Source organism: Bos mutus, chromosome 7, assembly GCF_027580195.1.
Source record: "Bos mutus isolate GX-2022 chromosome 7, NWIPB_WYAK_1.1, whole genome shotgun sequence".
Classification (NCBI taxonomy): domain Eukaryota; kingdom Metazoa; phylum Chordata; class Mammalia; order Artiodactyla; family Bovidae; genus Bos; species Bos mutus.
The window spans coordinates 70,002,709-70,027,494 of record NC_091623.1 but is presented as its reverse complement, the minus strand read 5'-3'; the positions used below and the strand labels follow the sequence as shown (position 1 = coordinate 70,027,494).

The 24,786-nt window shown below is 35.1% G+C and overlaps 1 protein-coding gene across 10 annotated transcripts in view; it reads left to right on the top strand.

Moving 5' to 3' along the window:
• Nucleotides 1-24,786, top strand: part of CSNK1G3 (casein kinase 1 gamma 3) — a 123,436-nt gene that overhangs the window by 69,115 nt on the left and 29,535 nt on the right. For 5 of the 10 annotated variants that reach the window (XM_070374067.1, XM_070374072.1, XM_070374068.1 and 2 more), the window contains 5 exons: nt 4,698-4,783; nt 4,900-4,984; nt 11,158-11,306; nt 16,392-16,484; nt 20,069-20,164. In XM_070374067.1, coding sequence (XP_070230168.1) covers nt 4,698-4,783; nt 4,900-4,984; nt 11,158-11,306; nt 16,392-16,484; nt 20,069-20,164 — 509 coding nt within the window. The remainder of the gene's footprint in view (nt 1-4,697; nt 4,784-4,899; nt 4,985-11,157; nt 11,307-16,391; nt 16,485-20,068; nt 20,165-24,786) is intronic. The other 5 variants (XM_070374076.1, XM_070374074.1, XM_070374071.1 and 2 more) reach the window with 4 other exon arrangements.

Here is a 24,786-nt window from a genome sequence, read left to right as displayed (position 1 = left end):
TTCTGATGCTATTGGAAATTTTATTACTGTTCACATTCATTTTCCAATTGTTCATTTCTAGAATAGGAATACAATTAATTTTTATATACTGACCTTGTATCATATATCCTTGCTAAAACTCATTTACTAGTCCTAACACTTTTTTTTTTTTTTTTTTTTGTGGATTAGGATTCGGATTTTCTACATATGCAGTCATATTGTCTGCAAAGAAAAATAGTTTCACTTCGTCAGTTACAATCTGAATATCTTTTAATTTTTTCTCTTTTGTTGTACTGACAGGAACTTCTAGTACAATATTGAATAGAAAATGTGAGTGAACATCCTTGCTTTGTTCTGGATCTTAGGGATGCCTTTTACTTACATAAGAATTTTTGTTTTTTTCATAGAAGTCCTTTTGCAATGTGAAGAAGTTTCCTTCTCTTTTTATTTGAGAGGTGTTTTTTTTTTAATCATAAATGCATGTTAGCTTTTCTCAAATACTTTTTCTATATTTTTTGAGATGTTCTTATGATTCATATCTTCTTTTAATTTTGGAGAATTATATCAATTGATTTTTGAAAGTTAAACCAAACTTCAAGTCATAGGATGACCCCTACTTCATCATGGTTTACTTTCTTTTTAAGGATTTTACATCTGTGTTAATGAGAGATATTTCCTGTAGTTTTCTTTGCTTGTAATGCCTTTGTCTGGCTTTGGTAACAGGGTAGTGAATCAAGTTGGGAGGGGTTTCCTTCTCTTCTGTTTTCTGAAAGAGTTTGTGTAGAAATGGTATTGTTCCTTAAATGTTTAATAGAATTTACTAGATCATTTCTGGGCCCATAGTTATATTTGGAGATTATAAATTACATTTTGTTTAACTAAATAAAGTTGTCTTCTTCTTGAGGTAATTTTGGTAATTTATAGCTTTCAAATACTTGTCCATTTCATCTAAGTTGTTGAATGTATTGGCTTAATGTTAGTTTGTAACATTCCTTTATCATCCTTTTACTGTCTGTAGGATCTGTCCTGATGCCCCCAGATAATAGTAATTTGTGTTCTTTCCTTTATCCTAATGAGAGGATTAATTTTATTGAACTTTTCAAATAACCAGCTTTTGATTTCAATATTTTTCTCTACTGATTGTCCATTTTGTCATTATTGGTTTTCTAATTTATCATTATTTTTTTCCTTTCTTTTACTTATTTTGGGTGGTGTTGGTATAGACATAGATAATTGAATCATAATACAGTTCTGAAATAGACCCATACATGGATGCTTAATTGATTTTTGCTGCCAAGTCTGCTGCTAAGTCGCTTCAGTCATGTCCGACTCTGTGCGACCCTATAGGCGGCAGCCCACCAGGCTCCCCCGTCCCTGGGATTCTCCAGGCAAGAACACTGGAGTGGGTTGCCATTTCCTTCTCCAATGCATGAAAGTGAAAAGTGAAAGTGAAGGCGCTCAGTCGTGTCTGACTCTTTGTAACCCCATGGACTGCAGCCTACCAGGCTCCTCCGTCCATGGGATTTTCCAGGCAAGAGTACTAGAGTGGGGTGCCATTGCCTTCTCCGATTGATTTTTGAGGATAGTGCAAAAGATACCCAAGGGGAAAAGACAGCCTTCTCAAGAAACTTTGTGAGAATAACTAGGCATCAGTATTGAAAAAAATGAATCTAAACCCTTACAACAAAAGAAAACAGGAGAAAAAGACTTCAAATGATTCATAGATTTAAATGTTAGAGCCAAAACTATAGTATTTCTTAAAGGAAAGATAGAAAATCTTTGTGACCTTAGGGGAGTCAAAGATGTTCTAGCTGAGACAAAAAAGCATAAACAATAAAACAACAACAAGGACGTCCAATAAATTTGGTTTCATCTAAATATAAACTGCTGTTCTTTGAAGGATACTGTTAAGCAAATGAAAAAAATATGCTACAGTGTGGGAGGAAGTATTTGCAAAGCTTGTATCTGAAAATGACTTACATCCAAAATACACAAACAACTCTTTAAGATTTATTATAAGACAAATAATATAATTTTTTAAAACATGGGTACAGTGTCACTGGTGCTGCTGCTGCTAAGTCACTTCAGTCGTGTTCGACTCCGTGCGACCCCATAGACGGCAGCCCGCCAGGCTCCCCCATCCCTGGAATTCTCCAGGCAAGAACACTGGAGTGGGTTGCCGTTTCCTTCTCCAATGCAGGAAAGTGAAAAGTGAAAGTGAAGTCGTTCAGTCGTGTCACAACATGTCACAAAAAGATGTGAATGACCAGTAACAACATTAAACAATGTTCAAAATGTTGTCACCAGTGAAACTCAAATCACAGTGAGGTAATACTTCATGGCCATTAGCGTAGCTAAATTTGAAAGATACATACTAAATGATAGGTTCTGGAGCAACTTGAAGTCTCATGTATTGCTCATGGAAACATAAAATGGGACAAACCCTTTGGAAAATAGCATATACGTTTCTTATAAAGTCAAACCTACACTTGCCATATAACGGAGTAATCCCACTCCTGGATATGTGAGAGAAATGAAAACATTTGTCCGCACAAAGACTTGTGCAAGAATGATCCTAACAGCCTTATTTACAATAACTCAAAACTGGAAGTTCCTCAAAGGTATGTCAGTAGCCGAATAGATAAATGATGTTGGCAATAAAAAGTATTGAGGTACTAATTAATGCTTACAGCAACAGGAGTAAAGCAGAAGAATCTGGACACAACGGTTCATACTGTATGATCCTATGCATGTGAAACTCTATAAAAAATCAAGTCTACTGTAGTGTAACAGAAAACATGTGCCTGGTTGAGGCCAGGGGAGGGGGAGAATAGCAGGCAAGGCGTGAAAGGGAATCTTTTGGAGTGTTGGAAATACTTCTTGATTGTAGTAGTACTTATATGTATGTGTTGTCAATATTTATCAAACTGTACCCTTTAATAAGTGTATTTTATTATATGTAAAATTAGACTTGAGTAAAAGAAGTTTGTTTTTAGTGCTTATCAAATCTGGTTATACTTCAGAATCATCTGCTAAACTTTAAGTATACATTCTTCTACTCTGTGTCGTCCCCAGAGAATCAACATCCAGCATTAGGTGTGCTCATCTGACATTCTTAAGAGCTTCAGAGGTGATTCTGATTCTCAGGGGACTTCAGAAATAATATTTTTTTCTTTCCTTGACTTCTCATTCTTTAAGACTCCTCGGGTCTAATAAAGTGAAATTTTAGTTTAAAAAGTCATTACTGGACTTTTTTCATGTTATTCATATCCTGCTTTCATTAATGGGTTTTAGAAGAATTTAAAGTCTATATTACTTATTTTGAAAGCTTGCTTTTTTAAAAATAAAATATGCTTACATTGTTAAAATATGAAATATAAGGAAAAATTCCCATTATATCACATTTTTGAAATTATGAAGTGAGCTATTGAAATATCCTATCTGGTCCTGCAGTTTCCTACCCCTGATTACTAATGATTTGATGCCTATTCTTCTAGATATTTCCTTATATTTATAGAAAAGAGATATAATCTAGTATTAATAGGGACAAATCTAGTATATTTTTAAATAGTCACTTATATATTTAAGTAGTATGCCTTGATTGCCTGTTTTGTGGCAGCCCTGGGGCACTAGGCCCTGAGGCTATTGAGCCAGAGACCTCTGTTCTCCTGTGATAATGTCAGGTGAGAGGATAGATGTTGATTAAATAAAAGCACAAACATATTTATTAAAACTGTAACAAGTGTTTCAGAAGAGAATTACAGAATATTCTAAGGTTGCGTAGTAAAAATTAAAACATTTTTGACCCTTTCACTCTAGTTCAGATCTGTCCTTTGAAAGGTTTGCTTTTCCTAAAACATTTAGTACTGCTTGGATAGTCTTAGTGTTCATTTGGATGAAACATCTTGCACATGAACATCCTCTTATTAAACTATTATTATCTCCTCTTACTTTTAGAATTTTTGTATTATTTTAAAATACTAACAAAAATTAAGCATTTAGGTCAAGTGACAAATTGAAAAAAAAAAATTTACTCAGCAAATATTTGTAAGTACCTCTCTGAGTCTTGGTCTGTTATTATATCATTCAGTTATATGCTATACAACCTTTTGTTACTAGAACAATAGAAACTTGAAAATGGCAATTTGTTCTGGTAGCATATTTTTGGTGCTGCCGGAGGAGTTACTACCATTGGAATGTGTCAAACGCAAGTGCTTTTAAAAATATATTTTGCAATGTATTAATGGTATTTAATAGTAATGGAGAGTATGGTATGTGGGATGGAATTTTTGTGCTCATTTAAGTTTAGGAAATGGAGGACTAAAGAAAGTTAAACGTTGTTAGTTCTAGGTATTTTCAAAATTTTTAATATGTTATATTGTATATCTTGTAAAATGGAGCTGTAGTACACAGTGACTCTGTTTTTCATCATGGAACCCGTTCCTCCTTACCTTATTTGTAGGAATAGATATTAATATTTAGGGAAAGAAAGAAATCTCCAGTAGCATGTAAAGAAATCATAGTGTCATATTTTTTAAATGCATGATAATTTTACTGTAAAACCATTATTGTTTAGGCATGATTAGATTTGTATTTTATATGCTGGACTTTGAGGAATTATCAGGAATTAATTTACATGTAAGGAAAGAATCATTTTTCCATTCTTCCATCCTTTACTGGGAAAGGAACATTAAATTTATGTTTCTCTTATATTTCAGAACAAAGTAGAAGAGATGACTTAGAAGCGTTAGGTCACATGTTCATGTATTTTCTGAGAGGCAGTCTTCCTTGGCAAGGTTTAAAGGTAATTGTTTTTGTGTTTCTTTATTGAGTTTAATAAGTTATTAATTTATTAAGATACTTTCTTCCAAGTATTTAATTTTAAAATTACTTTTCAAGAGTTTTTACTTTCTATTTTAGGCTGACACATTAAAGGAGAGGTATCAGAAAATTGGAGATACAAAACGAGCCACACCAATAGAAGTGTTATGTGAAAATTTTCCAGGTAATGAATAATGCTGTACTGATACATGTGCTTATTATACACAGAAAACTGTAAGTGTTAATTGTCATTACTTAAGTTTATAAGTACTTTTTTCATGCTTAAAAAATATGGTTTAAAAGATGTCAGCATTTGATACACAGACCACAGGGGCAATTTATGTGTTTGCTTTGTAAGATGATAGTAATGGAAAAAAATCCTTCTTATAGTGTTGGCCAGTACCAGCTAAAATAGTATTTTCTTCAACAGCATACTTTCAATAAGTTGAAATATTTGCTCAGAAATACCAACTGTAAAGTTTTGGTATCCAGTTTTAGTCATTTGAAACTCAGTATCAATCTCAAAGGAGGTATGTGATGTATGATGTAGTCTAGTTTTCCAAGTACAGCAAAATCTGCTAACCTTACTGCTTTTAGGCTGATTTTTTATTTCCTGAAGATAGTTTTGTTCTCATGTAGTTTTTTGGCAACTCACATGAAATCAATCAACAAAAATTTACTTAAGATTTCTAAATTAATTAACGGATAAGAGTAATGTGTCTGTAATGTGTTAAAATACCTGTTAGAATATTTTGTTGTTGTTCAGTCCCTAAGTCATGTCCGACTCTTTGCGACCCATTGGACTGTAGCATACCAAGCTCCCCTGTTTCCCACTATCTCCTGGAGTTTGTTCAAATTCACGTCCGTTGTGTCAGTGATGCTTGCCAACCATTGCATCCTCTGTGGCCCCCTTTTCCTTTTGCCTTCAATGTTTCCCAGCATCTCGGTCTTTTCCAGTGAGTCGGCTCTTTGCAAATCTGTTAGCCAAATACAGGGCTTTAGGTCCAGTGAATAAACAGGGTTGATTTCCTTTAGAATTGATTGATTAGGTCTTCTTGCAATCCACGGGACTCTCAAAAGTCTTCACCACTGCCACAGTTTGAAAGTATCAGTTCTTTGGCACTTAGCCTTCTTTATGGTCCAACTCTCATATCTGTACACAACTACTGGAAAAACCATAGCTTTGACTGTATAGACCTTTTGTCAGCAAAGTGATGTCTCTTCTTTTTAATATGCTCCTAGGTTTGTTACAGGTTTCCTTCCAAGGAGCAAGTGTCTTTTAATTTCATGGCTGCAGACACTGTCCACAGTAATTCTGGAGCCCAAGAAAATAAAATCTGTCACTGCTTCTACTTTTTCCCCTTCTATTTGACAGGAAGTGATGCAACTGGATGCCATGATGTTATTTTTTTGAATGTTGTGTTTTAAGAGAGCTTTTTCACTCTGATCTTGGACCCTCGTCAATAGACTCTTTAGTTCCTCTTCACTTTGTGCTGTTAGAGTGGTATTATCTACATATCTGAGGTTGTTGATATTTCTCCTGGCAGTCTTGATTCCAGCTTGTGATTCATTCAGCTTAGCATTTGCATAATGTACTCTGCATAGAATTTAAATAAGCAGGGTGACAGTATACAGCCTTGTCATCCTCCTTTCTCAATTTTGAACCAGTCCAGTGTTTCATGTCCAGTTCTAACTGTTGCTTCTTGACCCACATTCAGTTTTCTCAGGAGACAGGTTAAGGTGGTCTGGTATTCCCATCTCTTTAAGAATTTTCCACAGTTTGTTGTGATCTGCACAGGCAAAGGCTAACGCAGAAGTAGATGCTTTTCTGGGAGTCCCTTGCTTTCTCCATGATCCAGCAAGTGTTGGCAATTTGATTTCTGGTTCCTCTGCCTTTTCTAAACCCAGCTTGTACTTCTGGAAGTTCTTGGTTCACATACTTCTGAAGCCTTGCTTGAAAGATTTTGAGCATAGCCTTGCTAGCATTCAGTTGGGTATATCTTTCCCTTTATCCCTTGCCTTTTAGTTCTCTGCTTTCCTTAGCTTCCTAATCCTCCTCAGACAACCACTTTGCTTCCTTGCATTTTTTTTCTTTGGGATGGTTTCATTCACTGCCTCCTGTACAGTGTTATACACCTCAATCCATAGTTCTTCAGGCACTCTCTCTAGTAAATCTAATCCCTTGAATCTGTTCTTCGTCTCCACTGTATAATCATAAGGGATTTGTTTTAGGTATAGTGGTTTCCCCTACTTTCTTCAATTTAAGCCTGAATTTTGCAGTAAGAAGCTCATGATCTGAGCCACAGTCAGCTCCAGGTCTTGTTTTTGCTACCTGTATAGAGCTTCTCTATCTTCAGCTGCAGAGAATATAATCAGTCTGATTTTGCTGTTGATCATTTGGTGATGTCCATGTATAGAATCGTCTCTTGTGTTGGAAAAGGTGTTTGCTATGACTAATATGTTCCCTTGACAAAATTCTTTTAACCTTTCCCCTGCTTCATTTTGTATTCCAAGGCCAAACTTGTGTATTATTGTGGATACTTGTGTATTGTTGTGGATAACTCTTGACTTTTTCCTTTTGCATTCCAGTCCCCAAGATTATGAAGGGCTTTCCAAGTGGTGCTAGTGGTAAAGAACCCAGCTGCCAATGTAGTAGACTCGAGAGATGTGGGTTCGATCCCTGGGTTGGGAAGATCCCCTGGAGAAGGAAATGGCAACCCACTCCAGTATTCTTGCCTGAGAAATCCCATGGACAGAGGAGCCTGGCAGGCTCAGTCCTTGGGGTAGACTTGCAAAGAGTCAGACATGACTGAGCACACATACACACAGCCTAATTATGAAAAGGACATCTGTTTTTGGTGTTAGTTCTAGAAGGTGTTATTGGTCTTCATAGAACCAGTCAGCTTCAGCTTCTTCAGTATCAGTGGTTGGAGTATACACTTAATTAATGAGATGTTGAATGGTTTGCCTTGGAAATAAACCAAGATCATTCTGTCATTTTTGAGATTGTACCCAGGTACTGCATTTTGGACTGTTTGTTGACTATGAGGACTGCTTCATTTCTTCTAAGGGATTCTTGCCCATATAGTTGATATAATGGCCATCTGAATTAAATTCACCCAAATCTTGTCCATTTTAGTTCACTGATTCCTAAAATGTTGATATTCACTCTTGCCATCTCCTTGACCATGTCCAGTTTACCTTGATTCATGGACCTAACATTCCAGGTTCCTATGCAATATTGGTCTCTATTTTTTTTTTTTTTTAATTTATTTAATTGGAGGCTAATTACTTTATAATATTGTGGTGGTTTTTGCCATACATTGACATGAATCAGCCATGGGTGTACATGTGTCCCTCCTTCCTGAATCCTCTGCCCCACCTCCCCCTGCACCCCATCTCTCTGGGTTGTCCCAGAGCACCAGCTTTGAGTGCCCTGCTTTATGTATCGAACTTGAACTGGTCATCTGTTTTACATATGGTAATATACATGTTTCAATGCTATTCTCTCAAATTGTCCCACCCTTGCCTTCTCCCACAGAGTCCAAAAGTTTTTCTTTACACCTGTGTCTCTTTTGCTGTCTTGCATATAGGGTAGTCATTGCCATCTTTCTAAATTTCATATATATGCATTAACATACTGCATATATATGCATTAACATCTGACTTACTTCACCCTATATAATAGGCTCCAGTTTTATCCACTTCATTAGGATTGACTCAAATGTGTCCTTTTTCATAGCTGAGTAATATTCCATTGTGTATATGTACCACAACTTCCTTATCCATTTGTCTGCCGATGGACATCTAGGTTGCTTCAGTGTGCTAGCTACAGTATTGTTCTTTATAGCATCTACTTTACTTTCACCAGCAGACACAACCGTAACTGAGCATCATTTTCCACTTTGGCCCAGCTGCTTCATTCTTTCTGGAGCTATTAGTAATTGCCCTCCGCTCTTCCCCAGTAGCATATTGGGCACCTTCAGACTTGGAAGGGTCATCTTCTGGCATCATGTATCTTTCCCTTTTCATATAGTTTATGGGATTCTCCAGGCAAGAATACTGGAGTGGGTTGCAATTTCCTTTTCCATTGGATCACGTTTTGTGAGAACTCTTCACTGTGACCCATCTGTCTTGGGTGGCCCAGCATGGCATGGTTCACAGCTTCATTGAGTTACGCAAGCCTCTTCACCGTGACAAGGCTGTGATCCATGAAGGGGGTTGTGATTTATGCAGTAACAGTAAATGAGAACCAAACTTGAAGGTAGAAGATGGAGCTTATATTCAGTTCAGTTCAGTTCAGTCGCTCAGTCGTGTCCAATTCTTTGCGACCCCATGAATCTCAGCACGTCAGGCCTCCCTGTCCATTACCAACTCCTGGAGTTTACTCAAACTCATGTCCATCGAGTTGGTGATGCCATCCAGCCATCTCATCCTCTGTCCCCTTCTCCTCCTGCCCCCAATCCCTCCCAGCATCAGAGTCTTTTTCAGTGAGTCAACTCTTCGCATGAGGTGGCCAAAGTAGGTTGCTGCAAAAGTAATTGTGATTTCAGACTGTGAATTTAAATCATTATAACCAGGCTCTTTTAATCAAAATAGGAACCATTACAAGACAACCAGGACAAAATAGGAACAAGACCAAGACAACACAGTTTTGCCCACTAGAGAGAAGTTTGTTTATTCCTGAATCCCAGGGACAGGGGAGCCTGGTGGGTGCTGTCTCTGGGGTCGCACAGAGTCAGACACGACTGAAGCGACTTAGCAGCAGCAGCAGCAGCATAAAAATACGTGCTTCCAGATTCGATGAAGTCTTGGAAAGCATTTTCTGCCTCCTGCTGATTGTGGAAGCATTTTCCCTGCAAAAAGTCATCGAGATGCTTAAAGAAGTGGTTATCAGTTGGCGAGAGGTCAGGTGAATATAGCAGATGAGGCAAAACTTCTTAGCCCAGTTTGTTGACCCATTGAAGCGTTTTTTGTATGATGTGTAGTCAGGCATTGTCATGGAGAAGAATTGGGCCATTGGGCTGCAGGCATTTCAGTTTTCAGTACATCCATTTGTTGAGAATACTTCTCAGATGTAGTGGTTTTGCCAGGGTTCAGAAAGCTATGGTGTAATGGACCAGCCAGCATCAGACCACCAACCAGTGACAGCTCTTTTTGGTGCAAATTTGGCTTTGAGAAGTGCTTTGAAGCTTCTTCACAGTCCAGCCACTGAGCTGGTTGTCTCTGGTGGTCATATAAAATCCACTTTTCATTGCATGTCACAATTTGATCGAGAAATGGTTTGTTGTTGTAGAAGAAGAGAAGACAGCACTTCAAAACAGTGATTTTTTTGACTTGCGGTTGGCTCATGAGACACCCACTTATTGAGCTTTTTCAGCTTTCCAATTTGCTTCAAATGCTGAATGACTGTAGAATGGTCGACGGTGATGTTTTTGGCAATTTGTCGTGTAAGTTGTAAGAGGATTAGCTTCGATGATGCTCTCAATTGGTTGTTGTCAACCTTCTAATGGCCGGTCACTGGGCTCCTCATCTTCAAGGTTCTTGTCTCCTTTGCAAAACTTCTTGAACCACCACCACAGTGTATGTTTTTGTATTTCCAACGCCAAATGTGTTGTTGATGTTGCAAGATGTCTCCGCTGCTTACGACCCATTTTGAATTTAAATAAGAAAATCACTTAAATTGGCTTTTTGTCTAACATAATTTCTGTAGTCTAAAATATGTATATAATAAAAAGCAAGTAATTAGTCATTAGCAAAAAAATAGTGAGAAATGTGCATTAAAATGATGTATAACCATACTTATTTAAGAATGTATTCCAATATCAAATGGCAATGTTGCTAGATCCTTTGGGTAGAATACCATTTAGCCTACGTTAAGTATTTGAATCCTCTTTTAGGCAGTTAGTTTGTGTCGCAGATTCTAAAGGACATCCAGCAAACTAGTGCAAATGCTTTCCTATATAAATCAGCTCCCATCAGTATTAACAGTATGAGCTGAGTATGGTGTTTTGTGATTAAATAATTATGCATTGTTGAAATTTCTATTTCAACCTTCAGTACTAGCCAAGGTTTCTATTAAAAATATTATTTTTAAAAAATTTCAGCCTTTTCTCATGAAATGAAACAAAAATAATACTTGTTAAATCTCAGGTTTTTCTTTTGTCTCTACTTCCTTTCCTCCCTTCTTTTCACCCTTTTAATTTTATTGTTATTAAGTTCATAATATTTTCACTGATAGTAGAATCTTGCTACTTTTTCATGTGTTCTTATAATACTTGTCCTTTTAGATATTTATAATTTTATTAAAATGTATATAGAAAAGTTTAATCAGAGTAATTTTTATTTTCTTTCTAGAAGAAATGGCAACATATCTTCGTTATGTAAGAAGGCTAGATTTTTTTGAAAAACCAGATTATGACTACCTAAGAAAACTTTTTACTGACTTGTTTGATCGAAAAGGATATATGTTTGATTATGAATATGACTGGATTGGTAAACAGTTGGTGAGTACTCCAGGCTGTATAAGAAAAACAAAAGATTATTTGTAGTACTTAGCTTCCTTTTTCATAGTAGAGATCCTCTATTTGAAAAGAGTTGAGAACAAATAATTTTTTATTTTGAAATATAGTTGATTTACAGTATGAGTTTTAGGTGAACATCATAGTGATTTAAAATTTTTATAGATTATACTCCATTTTAAGTTATTACAGAATAATATCTATATTTTTCTGTGCTGTACAGTATATCCTTTTTACTAATTTATTTCATAGATGGCAGTTTGTGTCTCCTAATCCCCTACTCTTGTCTTGCCCCTCCTCTGTTTTTTCTCCTCACTGGTAACCACAAGATTGTTCTCCATATTTTTAAGTCTGTTCCTTTTTTGTTATATTCATTTGTGTGTTTTATTTTTAAGACTCCACATAATAATGATAACAAGAGTATATTTCTCCTAAGCATAATTCTCTATAGTTCCAGTCACATTGTTGCAAATGGCAGAATTCCATTCTTTTTATGGCTGAGTAATATTTTATCGTATAGTCTAGTTCAGTCACTCAGTCATGTCCAACTCTTTGCGACCCCACGGACTGCAGCATGCCAGGCTTCCCTGTCCATCACCAACTCTCAGAGTTTACTCAGACTTACGTCCGTTGAGTTGGTGATGCCATCCAACCATCTCATCCTCTGTCATCCCTTTCTCCTCCCAACTTCAATCTTTCCCAGCCTCAGGGTCTTTTCACATGAGTCGGTTCTTTGTATCAGGTGACCGAAGTATTGGAGTTTCAGCTTCAGCATCAGTCCTTCCAATGAACATTTAGGGCTGATTTCCTTTAGGGTGGACTGGTTGGATCTCCTTATAGTCCAAGGGACTCACAAGAGTCTTCTCCAACACCACAGTTCAAAAGCATCAGTTGTTCGGTGCTCAGCTTTCTTTATGGTCCAACTCTCACATCCATACATGACTACTAGAAAAACTATAGCTTTGACTAAATGGACCTTTGTTGGCAAACTCATGTCTCTGCTTTTGAATATGCTGTCTAGGTTGGTCATAACTTTTCTTCCAAGGAGTAAGCGTCTTTTAATTTCATGGCTGCATTCACCATCTGCAGTGATTTTGGAGCCCCCAAAAAGAAAGTCTCTCACAGTTTCCACTGTTTCCCATCTGTTTGTCATGAAGTGATGGGACCAGATGCCATGATCTTAGTTTTCTGAAGTTAAGTTTTAAGCCAACTTTTTCACTCTCCTCTTTCACTTTCATCAAGAGGCTTTTTAGTTATTCTTCACTTTCTGCCATAAGGGTGGTATCATCTGCATATCTGAGGTTACTGATATTTCTCCCGGCAATCTTGATTCCAGCTTGTACATCATCCAGCCCAGCGTTTCTCATGATGTACTCTGCATATAAGTTAAATAAGTAGGGTGACAGTATACAGCCTGACGTACTCCTTTCCCAATTTGGAACCAGTCTGTTGTTACATGTCCAGTTCTAACTGTTGCTTCCTGACCTGCATATAGGTTTCTCAAGAGGCAGGTCAGGTGATCTGGTATTCCCCTCTCTTTTGGAATTTTCCAGTTTGTTGTGATCCACACAATCAAAGGCTTTGGCTTAGTCAATAAAACAGAAGTAGATGTTTTTCTGGAACTCTCTTGCTTTTTCGATGATCCAATGGATTTTGGCAATTTGATCTCTGATTCCTCTGCCTTTTCTAAATCCAGTTGAACATCTGGAAGTTTATGGTTCACATATTGTTGAAGCCTGGCTTGGAGAATTTTGAGCAGTACTTTACTAGCGTGTGAGATGAGTTCAATTATGCAGTAGTTGGAGCATTCTTTGGCATTGCCTTTCTTTGGGATTGGAATGAAAACTGACCTTTTCCAGTCCTGTGGCCACTGCTGAGTTTTCCAAATTTGCTGGCATATTGAGTGCAGCACTTTCACAGCTTCATCTTTTAGGATTTGAAATAGCTTAACTGGAATTCCATCACCTCCACTAGCTTTGTTTGTAGTGATGCTTCCTAAGGCCCACTTGTCTTCACATTCCAGGATATCTGGCTCTAGGTGAGTGATCACACCATTGTGGTTATCTGGGACGTGAAGATTTTTTTTGTATAGTATTTCTGTGTATTCTTGCCACCTCTTCTTAATATCTTCTGCTTCTGTTAGGTCCATACCATTTCTGTCCTTTATTGTGCCCATGTTTGCATGAAATGTTCCCTTGGTATCTCTGAGTTTCTTGAAGAGGTCTCTAGTCTTTTCCCTTCTATTGTTTTCCTCTCTTTCTTTGCATTGATGACTGAGGAAGGCTTTCTTATCTCTCCTTGCTATTCTTTGGAACTCTGCATTCAAATGGGTATATCTTTACTTTTGTTCTTTGCCTTTCTCTTCTCTTCTTTTCACAACTATTCGTAAGGCTCCTCAGCCAACCATTTTACCTTTTGCATCTCTTTTTCTTGGGGATGGTCTTGATCCCTGCCTCCTATACAGTGTCCCAAACCTCCGTCCATAGTTCTTCCTTAACTTTTCTTTAAAAAAAAAATTTTTTTTTAATCTTTTTACTTTTGGCTGTTCTGGGTCTTCATTGCTGTGCAGGCTTTTCTCTAGTTGCAGAGAACAGGGGCTATCTCTAGCTGCAGTGTGCTGGCTTCTCATTGCAGTGGTTTTCCTTGGCTCTCGGGCTTGCGGGCTTCAGTTGTTGTAGCACGTGGGCTCTAGAGTAGTTGTAGCACTCAGGTTTAATTGCCCCAAGGCATGTGCGATCTTCTGAATCAGGGACTGAACCCATGTCTCCTGCATTAGCAGGTGGATTCTTTACCACTGAGTGACCAGGGAAGCTCCTCTCCATATCTTCTTTGTCCATTCATCTGCTGCTGGGCACTTAGGTTGCTTCTATATCTTGGCTGTTGTATATAATGCTGTTTTGAACATTGAGGTGTATAAACCTTTTGAATTACTTTTTTCATTTTCTTTGAATATGTACCCAGCGGTGTAATGCTGGATCATATGGTAGTTATACTTCTGGTGTTTTGAGGAATCTTCATAATGTTTACCATAGTGGCTGTACTCATTTAAATTTCCACCAATAGTGCACAAGGGTTCCGTTTTATCCATATCCTCACCAACAATTGTTATTTCATGTCTTTTTAATAATGGCCATTCTGACAAGTGTGAAATGATGTCTCATTATGGTTTTGATTTTAATTTCTCTGATGATTAGTAATGTTGAACATTTTTTCATGCATCTCTTAGCCATCTGTGTGTTTTCTTTGGAAAACTATTCAGATCTGCTTATTTGTTGTTTGTTTTTTTGGTACTGTATGAGCTGTTCATAAATTTTGAATATTAACCTCTTTTCAGTCATATCATTTGCAGATATATTCAGTAGGTTGTCTTTTCATTTTGTTGATGGTTTTCTTTGCTGTGTCAAAGCTTTAAAGTTTAATTAGGTCCCATTTGTTTATTTTTGCTTTTGTTTCTTCTACCGTAAGAGACAGATCCAAAAAAATATTGCTACAATTTAAGTCAGAGTGTTCACTTATGCTTTCTTCCAGGAATTTTGTGGTTTCATAATAAAGGTCTTTAATCTGTTTTGAGTGTGTTTTTGTATATGGTGTTAGAATATGTTCTGATCTCATTCTTTTACACACAGCTGTCCAGTTTTTCAGCACCACTTATTGAAGAGACTGTCTTTTGTTATTTGTATATTCTTGCTTCCTCTGTTATAGATTAATTAGGTTAATTGATCATACATATGTGGGTTTATTTCTGAGCTGTCTTTTCTGTTGACATATGTCTGTCGTTAAGCCAGTACTGTACTGATTTGATTACTGCAGGTTTGTAGTATAGTCTGAAGTCAGGGAGTGTTATACCTCCAGATTTGTTCTTTTTTCTCAAGATTGTTAGGGTCTTTTGTGGTTCCATATACATTTTAGTATTGAGAATAAATAATTTTAAAGGATTCATTCTTTGTGTTTTGTAAAAAGGGAGAATTTGGAGTCTGCTTTTTAGAGTAATGGGTTATTTTGAATGTTTTGCTTTTGATTTAGTTCTTAATATCAAATATACTTTTTAAAAATATAGTATTCTAGTGACTACTTTAAAAGATCAGCTAGTTTTTTCTTTAGTCATTGCTCAAGATATTTGTAATTTTAGAGTATACTTTAATTATTCTAGCAGTTTTAGCTTATTTTGCAATAGACTGATACTTACGTATCAGAGCAAGTTTAGGTTTTTTTAACTATAAAAACTGCCCAAAAAATTTGTCTTGATCATAACTGTGGGATGAGTGTCATTACTTAAATGAACACAACATTAAGTTCTTTCTTTGAAGAGATGATTTAAAAAAAATCAAATATTTATTCTCACTAGTCTTCTTTTTAAATAAATAAAAATGCCTTACAAAATTTACTTTAATTTCAGTTCACTGATACCAAATTTTGTCCATATTTGGAACTACCAAGCTCTCAGGTTCAAGTACTTTTGAACAATTGACTTACTTAAATGTTTAATCTGTATTTTTCTTAGCTCCAAAGTGATTTGAATACATATTGTATCTAAAATGCAAACCTGAATAAACTTTGATTAATGCATTTATTATGAAACTTTGAATTATATTTGATAGTTTATGAATTATATTTGATAGTTTAAATTTTATAAAAGTCTCTTCTGAGTTAAAATATTGACAGTAACCAATTTTATTAGCTTATTTAAAAAATTATTCCCTTAATTTTCATAACATAATTTTTTCTGTTTATATATTGGCTTTGGAAATGAGAGAGATAAACAAATACATTTTGTTTTTTTATAAGAATTAACCTAAAACGTAATGGTAACATTAAAAGGTCTTTTGTTGATATAAAAATAAATACTTGATAAACTATTGAAATATTTTGAAGCTACTTTAAATAGTAGTTATAATTTCTTTGCTTTAATTTGGTATATTTAACAACTTATTTTAGGAAGATACCTTTTCTTAATTAAGGCTTTATGTAATAGTATCTTTTATTATTTTTTTATTATTTTAAGGTGCTAAATAATTTTAAATAAGACTTCTGAAATAGAATGCATTGATGCTAATTGTTATTGTGTCGCAGCCTACTCCAGTGGGTGCAGTTCAGCAAGATCCTGCTCTGTCATCAAACAGAGAAGCACATCCCCACAGAGATAAGATACAATCCAAAAATCAGGTTTGCTGTCCTTTTAGATATGAACTGTCTTGATTTATTTCTGTGTTACCTTCTCACTGTTTATAAATGTATTTGGTGTTTTATCATGCCCAGATTAAGCTTTATAATTTGTGCATGTCTTTGCACATATGTGTATACATACTTATATATACATATTGAATGATTGAAATACATATCCTTTTCTTCTAGAAAACAGACCATATACAGACATATTAAGGATAAAAATGCACATATTTTCAATGCATAGGCTATTTCCCCTAATGGTCACATTAAAATTGTTTAATCACAAATCCTGATTAGTGGTGTTAGTATAAACTTTGAGAATATTGTTCTGTTAGAATGGAAGTATTTGGATACCCTGTTGGAATGAATTGTAATAGTAGCTGTTCTTTCTAACTTTAGTCCAGTTTAGTGTAATAAATTATTTACTGAGTTCTGTTATTTGAAAGCTACTGCTCTCCACATTGCAGAAATGCAGAAGTAAGGAAAAACATACAACCTGTGAGAAATGACTTTGTAATGAGTGGCTAAGAGCTCACTGAACCTCTGGAATCAATCAGACCTGGATATGGCAGGTTACTCATTCACTCAAAGCCTCAGTTCTCATCTATAAAAGAAATAATGCATGTTAATTCTTACTAGCATATAGTAAGCATTCATTAAGTCTCAACTCTTGTGGCTGGTGTTCCTGTTATCATTATTACAACAAATTCACAAATAACTACATAACAATGCAGAATAAACTGTACCATGGGAGATACATTAATAAAGTGCCATAGAGGATCATTGGAATATGTAGGATCTATATGCAAAGGTGGTTTTTGAGATGAGCGTGAAAAATGAATGGAATTTTTAAAGGCAGGCTAAGGAATAAGAATTTTGGAGAGAGTGAGCATTAAAAAAATAAGGCAAAAGTTTAAAAATGTGGAATATGTCTGAGGAGAAATAAGCAGTTGGTTTGGAGCAGAGAGCAGGTTCAAGACAAGATATAGAAGATTCATTGAAGAGTTGTATTTTCTGGGTAAGATAAATTGGAAGCTGTTAAATTTTTGAGCAACATTTTCACTCGTCTTTTTTATATAAAGAAACCTTACTGAATCCATTTTTGACAGAATTTTGCTGTTACCTTGAATTAAACGGTATCTTTAGAATTTTCGGTTATAACCCTTTTTGGAGAGGGGTAGTGTGCTGTCTATTTTGTATTCCATCAGGGTTGAGGTGAGGGTTAAAAAAATGACATCAAAGAAGAAACACAACTTACTAAATATCGTAGTCAAATAAAATGCTACATTTAGGAAGTATTTATAATTTTATGCTTTAAAGTATAGACAATTTAAAAAAGATTAGTTTTATAATTTTGCCTTAGAAAAACTGGGCAGTAAAGGGTCTTATATATAAATTACTTCCAGTATAAATTAAAAGACATTGATAGCTTGAGTACTCTGATAAGATGCTGTAAATAGAAAGAAATGGGAGAAGTGAAGACTTGGAGTATGTGTTTTTTAAATCAGTTAATTTTTCAAACGTATGTGGAACAAGACCAGTAATTCATGTTCTGTGAGGATCTCTACTTGAGCTATTAGGTATTGTAATAAATGAAACTTCTTTTATTGTTGAATTAAATTTTTCTTGAAATAAATTTAAATATTTTAAAGTTTTAACTTTCTACCTGTTTCAGATATGTCTTGCTAGGTCATTGCTAGTTCACTGAGGGTGGGAACCATATTTCGTTGATGTAGTCCTTCTTGGAATAAATGTAGGGAATCAATTTTTTTTTTCCAGGAAATCCTTTACGATAGCTTATTGAATTTTCAACCTAGATATGTAGATTCTTATCATGATAGAAACATTATATATCTAGAAAAAAATTTCTTAACTATCTGTGCTGCAGTAAACAGCTTAAGTTGTGTGATAAACCCACAGTTCATAATCCCAAAAGACGAAAAGTTAATTCTTTAAAAGTCTGAAACCTTTGTAATATCCCCAGATAAACAGTTTTATCTTAGAGTCAATGGTTGAAGTTCAGGGGATCCTGAAATTTTACAGGAAATGTTGGGTGGATGCAAATGTTTATTTTGAGGAGAGGTTGCATAGCTTTTGGTGTCTTCTTAAAAGGTCCACGATTCCCAAATGTTGCCTGCTGTCCCATGGTCTCATCTAATTTATTTCACTTTAACCTAAAAGTCAGCTGAATTCTGGTGATAAATTTGGAGGATTTAATAAAGGGACATTAGAATTGTCGTAATTGTTTTGATGACATATTTTATGCCACAGAGTATGTAGTTTTGTATTGTACAATTTAATTCAGGAAGCTTAGTGCCAAAACATGTATTCTTTGTGTCTACTTGATTTTAACATCTCTTCTCCTAAAGGGTTTCTCTGGCCACTGATATTCTTAGTCTGCATATAGCCTGGTGTACTTGACACTTTGTGGCCAGATTTTCGTGACTTTAGTTGAAAAAGAAAGAAAAGAGCCCTGAAGTCTTTAGAACATAATGTAATTGTGGTAATGAGCCTGGTAGTAATGTTGGGAAAATAGTAGGCTCTCAGTTTGAATCCCAGGTGTACTATTTGCTACTTCAGTGATGTGAGAGAAGTATTTAATGTCTTAATGTCTTCATCAGTAAAATGAGGATAATACTTTATGTCTCAAAAATGAGATAACACATATAAAGCAGCCAGTGCAGAACCAAACATGTGATAGAAACTTAAATATTGTATGCCTTCCCCCATGTTAGTACTGTCCACATTTTCCTGAAACGCAGAAATTGCTCCCTATTAAGCCGTTACTCAATTCTTTTAGTAGATTATTATATAGTTTGTGGTTATTGCCATACAGGCTTGCCAGGTCATCTAAAATCTTTAAGAATTATCGGCCTGTTTCATGGAAATAGGTCTCTTAATTTGAACCAGATGAAAAAAATAGATGAAGGAAACAAAGGGATTCATATATGAAAGATTGTCACTTAAAAAGTTTTTTTGTCATATCCTCTTGGTATTCTGTATAGCAGTTCTTATTTTTCAAGGAACTTTTCTGTTTTCTTGTATTATCCTCACAGTCAGAAACAGGGTACTAAGCAAGAAGAGAAAAATTTTTAAGTTTTCTGAGACCTTAAGTGTGGCTGCTTAAGTAATGTCTTTTTTTTTTTTTTAATGTTACTGGAAGTAGTTTCTTATCAGAAAACCAGTGGGGACCTCTATTGTAAGAAGATATAGTGAATGGCTTTTTAGAACATTTCATGGTTTATGGAGTGTGTTCTTGACCATGTCATTTTTACCTCTCTAGTTTTTGTTAACTTTATTTATAAAATTAGAAAGTGGAGTCTATGATATCTAAAGTCCTTTCACTTCTAAAATTCTGTGGTGCTATTTTATTTTTGTGGTTGATCATTACATAATTGTAGCGTTTTCATTGAAATTTCTCCACATTCACTATGCAAAGATAATTGCATCTGTGACTCAGAATAGTAAGGGTTTTTAAAATTTCCTTTTATACATTTGTTTTCTATATTATAAGGATGCGATGTTTAACATTTTGGGTTTTTCTTCTTCCATGCATGCCACATGCATTAAATAAATGGCAGTCGACAGACCACAGGGCAGCTTGGGACTCCCAGCAGGCAAATCCCCATCATTTGAGAGCTCACCTTGCAGCAGACAGACATGGTGGCTCGGTACAGGTATTTTCTGATTTTTGCATGAGTGATTATTTCCCAGATTTATACAACTAACCCTTTTTGGAACTCATGGCATGATTTCTTATCCTAATGAAAGACTTGTTGCTGAACTCTCCATAATTCTATTCCTTTGAATTTAACCAAAAGAGAAAAATTAACATGGTCTAGCAAGACCACCTAAGGGATACTAAGATTTTGCCTTTGTTCATTTTTGCAAGCACATGCAACATTATTTAAGTAAGTTGTACTCAGAACAGATTAGAAAAATAAAATGTATTACTTGAACTGTCTGTTAAACTTGATTGTCCAGTAATGAGCTCAGTCTTTTTTAATGCTTTAAGTAATAGAACATTTTTATACCTTATCCTTTCATTACTTTGCTTCCTTTAAACTTAGTTAAGCAGTTATCTAACATTTTCATTCTCAGTCCTTAGAATGTATTTTCTGATTAATTGGTCAAATAAATATGACCCCAGTTTTACAATGACATATTTTGTTTTATTTGGATAAAGTATAACATGGAGAAAATAATTTCAAAGACAGATATTTATAAAACATTTCCCTCTATTTTCTGGATATTAAGAAAAATTTAAAGTTGTCCCTTATTTTTTTGATGTGTTCCTTTTCCCCCTTTTCTATACATTTACAGATAGCTACTATATTCTTCCCTTAAATGCCCCCTAAATTTTAATCTTTTTATATATATTATAAAAATAGGAAAAGATTACTGAGTCTCTTATTTCTTTTAAAAATGTCAGTTTAGATAATCTGAATGCTGGCTTAAAGTAATTGAGATGAGAAATGTTTCCTCAGTCCATTTCAGTGTAAAACCTATTTTTAAATTTTTTTCTCCACATACTTCAACTTGAACAATATTCTGTTATATTTTACCAAATTTATATTTTTTCTTCATATATATTAATCTGAATCTATGCTTGGATTTTATTCTGTCTTGATTTGAACTCTTAAAAAGCCAATTCTTAATTAAATCTTATGAGTTATCATGTTTTTCCCACAGTTAGATTTTAGAGACAGTTTAAATTGTGAAACCAACTTTTATAGAATTTTGTAGTCTGTGGAACTTTCAGTCATGTATTAACAGAAGAATTTGAATAGTGCTGTCAAATTTTGGAGTGAGGGATTCAGAGGCAAGGGAGCCTGAGAGGTAAAACTTTTTTGTGATCTAAATTCATATCATTGGAAAAGTTAATTGAGGAAATTATGTTTAATTTGCATAAACACAAGCTGAATTGTGTATGTATCTGTATACATTTACGTGTTTCTAAGTGTTGTATGTTTTTATAACGTGTCTTGCTCAGGGTTCAGGGAAATCTATAACAATTAAGATTTGTACCAATGCCACAAATTTATCAGTAGTTTTTTTTTTTTTTTTTCACTTTGTGGAATTCCTAAAGATGGCTCATGGAATTTCTTTGGACTGTCAAAGGGTGAATGAGTTTCATTGTTGGCTAATCATTCCAGTATTTTATTCTATTTTTTCACATATTCTCAAAGATATATTTTAAATCTGCTTATTTCTTATTTCTTTAAAACTTTTCTGCCTTATAAAGATTGCATCTGACTTCATTCTAATATTTAGTAAGTGATCACTTTACTATTTGGGTAAATACATAAGTGAGTAAAAATTTTTACACTGGTTTTCAGTTACTTCCTGAATTAACTTGATATGATGAACATTAAGGTAGTTTTACTGTCATGAAAAATTTGCTAGCAGCGTAGTAAGATCATGCGTGAATCTTGCTCCATCCAAAAATGTTGAATTTATGTATAATTTAAAATTTGAAAAGTTATGACACTGGCATAATTGGACTGATGAAGTAATAGTTTAAAAATTAATAATAGTGAGAGGAAGTAAAGGTATCTTAATCTGAGCTAATATGATTATTCCAATAATTGAATGCTATATTTTACTTTGAATGAAAGAAGAAGGGAAAGCAGTGTGTTTTTTTCTCATTATTTGATAAAGGGAAGATAGAAAGATCACTTTACTAATACACAAGTATGAGAAGAATTTGCATTGAGGTTCTTTGTTCCGTGGTTGTTGAACCACCTGTCGGACAAAGTTTCAGTCACTGGCTTTGCAGGGTGTGGGAGACCTGGGTTTGATCCCTGGGTTGGGACGATCCCCTGGAGAAGGGAACAGCTACCCACTCCAGTATTCTGGCCTGGAGAATTCCATGGACTGTCCATGGGGTCGCAAAGAGTCGGACACGACTGAGCAACAAAGATCTTACATGGCAATTAAAAAGTTTTCCTCAATAAATACCAAGGGCGTATCATCAAATAGTTTTCAGGAAATACATTTACAAAATAGATAGATTGCTATTTGGTATACGAACACCTCTTGCCTTTTCGACCTACAGAAAAATCCTCACTCACTATTTCATATATGCCCCTTGGAGTCTGTATTTGAACTCCTTATCTTTTCAGAATTATTATATATATATTATAGGTCAGGTATATAGGTTACCAAGTTGATTTAATTGTGGTTAGCTGCATAATTTCAAATTTCGTGCCTTAGATTATTCATCATAACATGGGGATATTAATGATAGCTTTATTCATGGTTTTGTGAGAACTTTTAAAAAAAGTATTTAGTATAGAGTCTGGGACAAAGAAGTACTAAATAGTAGAATTGTCTATTGCTTTGGCAAATTAAGAAGCTTGACTAGTATTTTTATCCATCTCTGAAAAGTGAAGTATAGAGATGTAGCCAAAAGAATGCATTGTGAAATGGGATTTATCTAATTTTATTCTGTCTCTTCAGTTAACTTACTCATCAGAAAGATAATGCTATCTATTTGATAAACTTTCCCCACTTAAGAGATTGAGAATAATATTCAGATATCGTGAAGTCTGTATTTTCAATCTGTTCTTGGCTTGTATGTGATTTGGAAAATTTCCTAGGGGTACAAGTGTGTCCCCCCCTGCTCCTCTGAGAATCACTGGTAATAAATATGGTTGAGAAGCCTAGACCTACCATTTTCCGTTTCTTGGCTCTTCATTATTCAGCAAATATATATAAATGTTTACCACGTGTTTGGCACTGTGCTAGTAGGTTCTTTGAATAAAGGAAAGAATAACAGATATGGTGTCTGTCCCTATGGAGCTTTCAGTTAATGGAAAGAGCTAATAAGCAGGTGGTATGATAAGCGGAGGAAGTACAGGGTACTATGAGAATATGTAGGAAAAGCATCTAACTTGGATTTAGCAAGTTAAAGTTTCCTGAAAAAAATATTATTTATACTCTTATTTTTTCACATGTTTTCAAAGTGAAGAATCAGTAGGACTTAGCATTTGAAGAAGGTAGAAGGAAGGGGTTAAGAGAGGAGTGTACCAGGCAGAGAAAAGTGTGTGTAAGATTGTGGAGGAGAGAGTGACAGACTGAGGAATTAAATGCAGTTCTGTCAAGCTATTATGTATTGAGAAATGAGACTGACAGGCAGACAGGAGGGGAATTGTGAAGGACCTGAAAGTTTTGTTATTAAATTTGGGTTTTGGTCTAAGGGTATTGGGTAGGCATAAAGAGAATTAGAAGTAACTTGATTAGATTAGCATTTACAGAGATACTTTTGAGACCAAATGGAAGGGAGACAAGTCTAAGGCAGGGCCACAACTCTCAAAAGTCCACAGTTGAGGAGTGATGATGGGTAGTGGAGATAAAGAGAAACAAAAGGACTTGAAAGATAGAAGATACAATTTAATTGGGTATGAGGGTTGAGGGAAGGGGAGGGGTCAGTAACCCTTTTTGGTAGGTTTCCACCTGGCAAATCAGAATTTCCAAAATGGGGTTTTAAAATGTACCACTGGCAGCAGATAGTACTAGTCTCTAATGCCACTGTGTTGAACTTTTCACTGTAACATCGAGCTCTATGTTAACTAAACATCTGATCTGTAAACGCTGAGAGGTCATGGCAAGCAGAGGGAAGAAGACAGGTGTTAACTACTCAGAGAACTGTTTTACTTGGTGTGGCATACTTTCTGACTGTTGGAAAGCTCTTTTGCTTGTCCAGCCTTTCTTTTTTCATGTAAGGAACCGTGTGACACTGGGGAGAAAGGGCAGAATTGCAAGTGGTGCAGATATGTTTTACAGCCAGGCACTGTTGATGAAATGAAACAATAATATTAATTGTTATAATAAGCAGTCTGATATTTTAGTTATTATCACTTCAGAAATGCAGATACAGGTGATGGTAACAGAAAAAGAATCAGACAAACATATCTTGAAATGATAAAACATATGTGGTTAAAAGTCAGAGGAGTAATAGATGTCATATCTGAGTCAGTTCTCCTTTATGCTAATTGTTAATGCAGGCCTTTTCAAAACATTTCAGATAACCAAGTTTAGTTTTCTTTGTCAAATCTTTGAAAATACTGAGGTCCTAACAAGGAAAAAAAAATTGAGTAACTACAAGAGTCATCTCTTTTATTTTTTTTGGGGGTACTAAAGTCTGGAAAAGAGAGGTTTGTGGAATGAGAGAAGTTACATGCCTTTATTACATAAATAATTTCCAGTTCCTTTTTTTTTTAGTTTAGTTTAGGAAATCCCTTGTTTAGTTACAATTGGGATAAATCAGCATTACACATTTGTTTTGATACTCTTT